Source organism: Elephantulus edwardii, unplaced genomic scaffold (genome assembly GCF_000299155.1).
Source record: "Elephantulus edwardii isolate Elephantulus edwardi_28Jun2011 unplaced genomic scaffold, EleEdw1.0 scaffold00089, whole genome shotgun sequence".
NCBI lineage: Eukaryota > Metazoa > Chordata > Mammalia > Macroscelidea > Macroscelididae > Elephantulus > Elephantulus edwardii.
The window spans coordinates 7,925,384-7,932,683 of NW_006399839.1; the positions used below are offsets into that span (position 1 = coordinate 7,925,384).

General features: G+C 50.0%; 1 protein-coding gene across 4 annotated transcripts in view; it reads left to right on the top strand.

Moving 5' to 3' along the window:
- Positions 1–7,300, top strand: part of SGSM1 (small G protein signaling modulator 1) — a 94,069-nt gene that overhangs the window by 64,230 nt on the left and 22,539 nt on the right. For 2 of the 4 annotated variants that reach the window (XM_006890460.1, XM_006890461.1), the window contains 4 exons: positions 493–638; positions 3,893–4,021; positions 4,445–4,627; positions 6,876–6,944. In XM_006890460.1, the coding sequence (XP_006890522.1) occupies positions 493–638; positions 3,893–4,021; positions 4,445–4,627; positions 6,876–6,944 (527 nt within the window). The remainder of the gene's footprint in view (positions 1–492; positions 639–3,892; positions 4,022–4,444; positions 4,628–6,875; positions 6,945–7,300) is intronic. The other 2 variants (XM_006890462.1, XM_006890463.1) reach the window with 1 other exon arrangement.

Here is a 7,300-nt window from a genome sequence, read left to right on the forward strand (position 1 = left end):
TTTTTTTCAGTGCTGTGTAATATTCCATTGTGTGAATATACCACAACTTCTCTATCCATTCGTTTGTTGATGGGCAAGGTCTTCTCTTTCATGGACCTGGGGGTTGTCCACCTCTCAGGTTCTCTTTCTGGATGAGAGAGCTGCCCTGGTGATGGCTCTCAGGGTGTGATACTGGCCTGTGGCACTTCCCACCCCTGCTTTGCCTCCTCCAGCCCACGGAGCCTTCAAACACTTGAGTTCCCAGCAGAGGAGGGTGACAGTGCCCCAGCCAAGGCTGAGAGAGGCCACCGGCCTCCCTTTTACAGCTGTGAGGCAGGCAGGCCAGCAAGTGACCATCTCTAGCCTTTGCTCCTGTCTGAAAAAAGTACCTTAATGAGAATCCACTGAGGGGTGAGTGGCCCATGAGATCTTGTCCCAGCAACCCCTGGGAACCTGTGAGACCAGGGGAGAAGTGTCCAGTGGCAAAGAATGATCCTTGTCCCTCCCCGGCAGGGCTTGCCTACTGCAGACACTTGTCCACCGTGAGGACGCACCTGTCGGCCCTGGTCAACCACAGGATCGTGTCTCCAGACTTGCCCTGCAGCGCTGGGCACGGGCTCACGGCGGTCATCTGGGAGCAGTACCTTCAAGACTGCACGGTGAGCTGGCTCAGGGGTCCTTGCTCTGCCTGGGGGGCGTGAAAGTGCTGCAGGAGACTGTCCTGTCACTGGAGGTAGAGACCTGCCTCCCTCTGGGGACTCTAGTTGACGTCCTGTGAACTATACATATTGACGCTTCCTTCGAGTTCTAAGGCCCACTGCCTGCTTCTGCCCTGTGGGGTAGAGATTGAAGGGGTGGAAGACACACATACTTGCCTAGAGAAAGTCAGTAGGCAGCAAACATCATGGTAGATGAAGAAAAGATTGAAGTTGTCAATGGTTTTGTTTTGTTGTTTGTTTTTTTTTCTGGTTGGGTTCTTTTTGTTTTTAAAAGTTGTCAATGGGTTTGTCTTCCTTGGCTCCATAAGCATAGGTACCAGAAGTTAAGAAATCAAAAGATGTGCTGGGAAAGTCAGCTCTCAAGGATCTCTACAAAGTATTGGAGAGCACTGATGTCAGCTTAAAGACTAAGGTGCACCTGATTAAAGTCACAGTCTTTTCAGTTACCTGCTATGAATCTGTGATCTGGACAGTAAATAAGGATGGCAGAAGAAAGATTGATGCCTTTGTGTTGGGGCGTGGAGGGGAGGGGGTTGGAAAAGAGTGCCGAGTGTCCCATGGACTGCCAGAGAGCAAACATGTATGTCCTGGAGAAGGCGCAGCCAGAGTGCTCCTTGGAGGCAAGGATGGTGAAGCTTCATCTCACATATGAAGGGCATGTTGTTAGGAAAGGCTGTTCCTCGGGGATGGACATCATGCTTGGAAAGGTGGAGGGTCAGTGAAAGAGAGGAAGACCCTCTACAAGATGGATTGACACAGTGACTGCAGCAGTGAGATCAACTGTGTCTGAGACAGGAGGATGGCGCAGGGCAGGACACGGTTCAGATCTGTTGTTCACAGGGTCGCTATGAGGCGTGCTCGACTCAATGGCACCAAACAAGAGAAGATACAAGGAGCTCTGATAAAAGGGTGGTAAGGAGCTGCACTGCCAACACAAAGGTGCATGGTTCTAGCCCAGTAGCTGCTCCTTAAGAGAAAGTGGAGCCGTCTACTCCCATGCGGTTTGCAGCTTCTGAGAGCCCGCCGGAGGGTCAGCTGGGAGCCGGCTCTGACTCCGAGGCTTATGAGAACCACAGAGGAGGTAAAGAATTTGAGTCAAAAGCAAACAAACAAACAAAGAAACAAACAAACCCCCCAAAAAAACCAACCCAGGCTCACTGGCAATGAGTCAGAATTAAGTCCTCCCTGACCCTCCAGGGAGTGTTTGGAGGCTGTCCATCCACAGGAGGGGCCTGTCCATCGGCCTCCCTCGGCTGGTGCATTTGAACTGCCCGAGAAGCATGGCCTGTGGGTTAGCAGTTCAAGTCCCTATGAACTAGGTCCACAGAGCTCCCCGAGTCAGTCAGGAAGCACCTGTTAGGTCTTTATTGCAGGAACCCCCCTTGGTGGGAGGCAGAACCCATTTTAAGAAAGCCTGCTTTTCTCACTCCGAGCTCAGGCAGCAGGAGGAGGCAGTGTTGGGGTTTTCCTGGGTGACTCCTGGCCCAGGCTGCTGTGTACTTTCCTCCCTGCGGAGACAGTGACCGTGGGGAAGGCCAGGCAGGGGAGCCCACCCCTGGGCCTGGCTGCTCTGCGTCCACAGGAACGTTTCTGGGCCTTACAGGGAACATCCAGGAACTCAGAGGGGGGAAGAATAGCTCCCAAACATGTGCAAACAGACTATTGGGGTTGGTTGGGTTTTTTCCCCTCAAAATGTTGTTTTTCTAACTGGCAAGAGTAATGGCTACTTGTTAGGACACTTCAAAGAAGGCAGAAATCTATAAAAGAAAAATACTGATAATAGCAATGAAAAGAATCATCTCTCTGCTTGCAGACTCTGCCATGTTGTCTGGTGATGCTATTACAGGGATACCAGCGAGCGGGTGGATTTCATGAATTCTCTTACCATTCAGTGGGCTAGGAGTCCAAATTCCCTCTAGGAGAAGGCCTTTCTTTCTCTGTCTCTGTCTCTGTCTCTGTCTCTTTCTCTGTCTCTGTCTTTCTCTCTCCCCTCTCCCTCCGTTCATTCATTGTTGCTCTTTTCTCCCTGCCCACCCCTCCCCTCCAGTTCGTTCTTCTCTTTGAAAAGTAAAAGAAACTTCTTTCATTGTTATACAATCCCTCTCCCCAAGTCCACTCCACTACACAGCCTTCGTTCTAGACTCCAGTCATGACAATAATACCTAATCATATATCCCTTTTAAACAGTTCTCTGTCTCATCTGTTTCAATGCAGTATACATAATTTATCCCATCTTTCTCAGTCTCACCCCAACCCTTATGTCAGTCCCATTTTACAACAGTGGCACTGTGCAGTATTTGTCCTTTTGTGACTGAGATACTTCACTCAGCATAATGTCTTCCAGAGTCACCCATTTTGTATAATATTTCATGAATTCCTTGTTTTTCAGTGCAGCATAGTATTCCATTATGTGAATATACCGGAGCTTCTCTATCCATTCGTTTGTTGACGGGCACTTGGGTTGTTTCCAACTCTTTGCTATTGTGAACAAAGCTGCAATAAACATGGGTGTGCATATATCTGCTTGGATGTCAGTTATGGTCTCTTCGGGGTATATTCCCAGTAGTGGAATTGCTGGTCGAATGGTATCTCTATCTGCAACTTTTTGAGAAAACACCATACCGCCTTCCATAGTGGTTGCACCATTTTACACTCCAGTTTCTCCACAACCTCGCCAGCATTTGTTGTTTGCTGTTCTGTTATATTTTGCTGTTCTTACTGGGGTGAGATGATATCTCATAGTTGTTTCACCTGTAGGCTTTTAAAACTTAAGTTGATGTTGTAAAGAGGGACAGGTCCTTGGAGAGGGATATCATGCTTGGGAGGGTGGAGGGACAGCGCAGGAGGGGAAGACCCTCTATGAGGTGGATTGATTCAGTGACTGGGGTAATCGGGATGGGTGTCAGAGGCAGTGAGACTGACACGGGATAGAGCAGGGTTTAGGGCTGTTGTACATAGGGTCGCTATGAGTCACAAGCGACTCAACAGCACACAAGTTGATGCTCCAGTGTAGAGGTACGCTGTTGCCCCCTGGTGGGCAGTTAGGAGTTGCCAGGTCTCACCTGATGATGGGTCTACAGTCGCCTTGGCCTTGCCCGTTGATGCCAGGCTCTCTGAAGGCTGGCTTGAGATCTGTCTACTTCCACCTGCTTTTCTGTTGACCACACCCTCTGGTCCCCTCCTTCACCCTCCAGAGTTACGAGGAGCAGGAGCTTCTCCGCCTCATCTACTACGGAGGCATCCAGCCGGAGATCCGCAAGGCCGTGTGGCCCTTCCTCCTGGGCCATTACCAGTTTGGCATGTCAGCAGCGGAGCGCAAAGAGGTTGGTTTACCCACAGCAGGTTCTGGGGTCCTCGGCAGCCCAGAGAGGTGGGCACTCAGGGGTGGGGGAGCTGTGATCTCAAGTTTAACAGAAGGGGGGCAAAGAAGCATGGGAGGCTGGGAACGTGAGCACAGCATCGTCCACTACAGTCCAGCCACACCTATGACTCTTCAAATGAAACCTTTTTTATTTGGAAAAAAAACAAGACAAAACCCAAAGCAAAGCACAGTCTTCCTGGCTCACTGTGGAAGTCTCTCCAGGTCCTAGCTAGTGGCTGCACGCAGGAAGTACTCCGTTGTCGACCAGGTGTTAACTGAGTCACTGTTGGATGGGTCTGGCCAGGACCTGTGGACCCTTTTACCGGGAAGGGCTGGCTTCTCTCGGGAGCCCCGGCACCGGGCAAGCCCTGCTTCTGCCTTGCAGGTGGACGAACAGGTGCATGCTTGCTACGCACAGACCATGGCCGAGTGGCTGGGCTGCGAGGCCATCGTGCGGCAGAGGGAACGCGAGTCCCATGCAGCCGCCCTGGCCAAGTGCTCGTCGGGGGCCAGCCTGGACAGCCACCTGCACCGGATGATGCACCGGGACTCCACCGTTAGCAACGAGGTGATGGGTGCTCACCCGGGAGCTGGGAGGGCGGCGAAGCTCAGGGTGTGCTTCATGGGACCAGGGCACGGGGTTGAGGCGAGGTGCCAGGGGCACTGGGACGGTCTCACCGTCTGCTTTTCTGTAAAGAGAAGGGTGACTTTGGTATTAGACAGGCCTAGGTTTGAACTCCAGCTTTAGGTTCTCGGTGAGCTCTTTTCTTTCCAAGGCCTCAGTTCCTTCATCTCCAAAATGGGTATAATCGTGTGTACAGGGGAGGTGTCTGTGCAAGTCAGAGATCGTGTGTATAAGGTGCTAAGAACAGTGCCTGGCTTCTGATTGGTCAGCATATGCTCTTTGGGGACCTACTATGTGCCAGGCACTGTTCTTGAGGTCATGGATGCTCTATCGACCAAGGCAGTCGCTCCTGTCCTCAGAGGGAGCCCCCAGCATTCCCAAAGAGACGCTTGGAAGAAAGTCCATTCTCCTCACTGGTGTTGCATCAGTTTTCAGTTGCCACGGTTCCTTCCACTGCCTAACAAACCAGCTGAAGTTGGGTGACTTCTGACAGTAGACGTTTCATCTCACTTGTGAGCCGCGGGATTAGCTGGTAGTTTTGCTCTGAGCTGGCCCTGAAGAGGGGGCTGGAGGTACTCACCCTGGCACCCGCCTTACTTTAAACAGCAGGCTTAAGCTGAACGGCTCGTGACTTCTGGGTGGGCTCTCTTGGGCGTGAAGTGACTCCATTCCACTCCACAAATCTCCTTCCTCCAACAGGTTCTAACGGTGAAAGCAAGTGATACAGGTAGAGAGCAGAAATCCAAGAGTATTTTTAAAGTGTTTTAAATTTATTTTATTTTATTTTATTATTGTTTGTGCATGTACCATCAAATCGGATCTGACAGGTACAGAGAAGATTGTCTCTCCTTCTCCAGCAGAGCATCTGCTGGACTCGAACTGCTTACCTCTGGGATTGCAGTGCAGCTTCTTGCCACTAGGCCACCAGAGCACCCCTCCAAGAGCATTTTTTAAGCCACCGAGTTATGCTCCCTTTGTTTGCTAAACTCCCTTTAGTCTAAAGCCAATCCCAAGGCTGAGCTGAGCATCAAAAGGACTGGAATTATAAAGTTAGAGGGCAATAAAATCATTAAACCTTTGATGAACCCCTGGAACTTTGGCCCCGAGATAATCTTTAAACCTTAAACCACTTATCTCCCCTGAAATCTTGTTTAAGGATAGTTTAACTTGAGAACACTGTCTGCCTTGAGCTTTGTGCTTTTCTGAAGAACTCTGTATCCTGGATCAAACTACCAGCAGCAACTAAAAAAATAGACGGGAAGCTTAGGGGACTGTGATGTTAAGAGGAGAAGGCCAACTAAAAAAATAGACGGGAAGCTTAGGGGGCTGTGATGTTAAGAGGAGAAGGCCAACTAAAAAAATAGACGGGAAGCTTAGGGGGCTGTGATGTTAAGAGGAGAAGGCCAACTCAGAAAAGGAGACTGAGAATTGTTTCTTGAATTGAAGAGCATAATCAATGTCACTGAATCGTACCTATAGAAACTCAAGTCGGTGCCAGTTCTTTGTGTATATTCCTAACAATACAAACAAAATATTGTTTAATGTTAAAGTTGGGTGAAAGGAAAGACGCTATCCAAGGAGGGTTTGGTTAAACTTTGTAATATGTCAATGATGTTGTTGTTGTAAGTACGTGCTGTCAAATTGGAGCCTTGACCCATGGGAGGAGATTGCCCACCACAGAATGCTCCCATGGAGCAGCTGGTGGATTTGAACCACTTGCCTTTGGATTGGCAGCACGACTCTTTGCTAGGCCACCAGAACTCCCTTTAATGACAGTAATCAATTGTAATTATAATTAATGTTCTAAAACAAAAATCTATGGATGATTAAGTAAAACACCAATGCAATTTGTAAACGTACACTCACATTTAGATTCGAAAAGTTAAAGGGGAACAGGAATATATAGGGTGGGGGAGGTAGAGAAGGGTCCATAATGTAACTGTTCCTCTTAGGTGAACTGGAATATCAGCAGAAAGTATCAAGGACAGCCATGCGGCAAAGTGTCCTAGTTACAGGAGTAGCGTGCTGTAGAGACAGTGGCTGATGTGGCCCCTTAAAGGGCAGGGGGTGGGGACCTGCACCAGGACCTGACATCCTGATTCACCGTCTGCTGTCCCTCGGGCACTGGGGGTCCGGGTCCTGAGCCAGGAAGCTGCCTCTCCGCTCACCTCTCCGCTCCCTTGTGCCTCAGTCCTCACAGAGCTGCAGCTCAGGCCGCCAGAACGTCCGCCTGCAGAGCGACTCCAGCAGCAGCACGCAGGTGAGCCCCCCGCACAGCCCCCCACCCCGCAGCCTGGCTCCCCAGACCGGACGGCCATCACCTACACATGCACTTTAGGTTTACTTGTGTTCGTTTTCTCAACTCTCACTCATTGCCATAGAGTGAGAAGCAACTATGGCCGACCTTGCGGTGGGTTTTCTGAGGCTGTTAATTAATCATGTGGGAAGAAATGAACACCTTTCTCCTTTGCAAAATGCTGCTAGGTTTTCAGACCATTTAAAGGCGTCACCTTTAAGCTAGCAGCCCAGTGTCCAACAGATTATGTTAGTTCCCCACCCTGCTCATTCATCTTCCTTCCTTTCCTTTCTTCCTTTCTTCCTTCCTTCCTTCCTTCC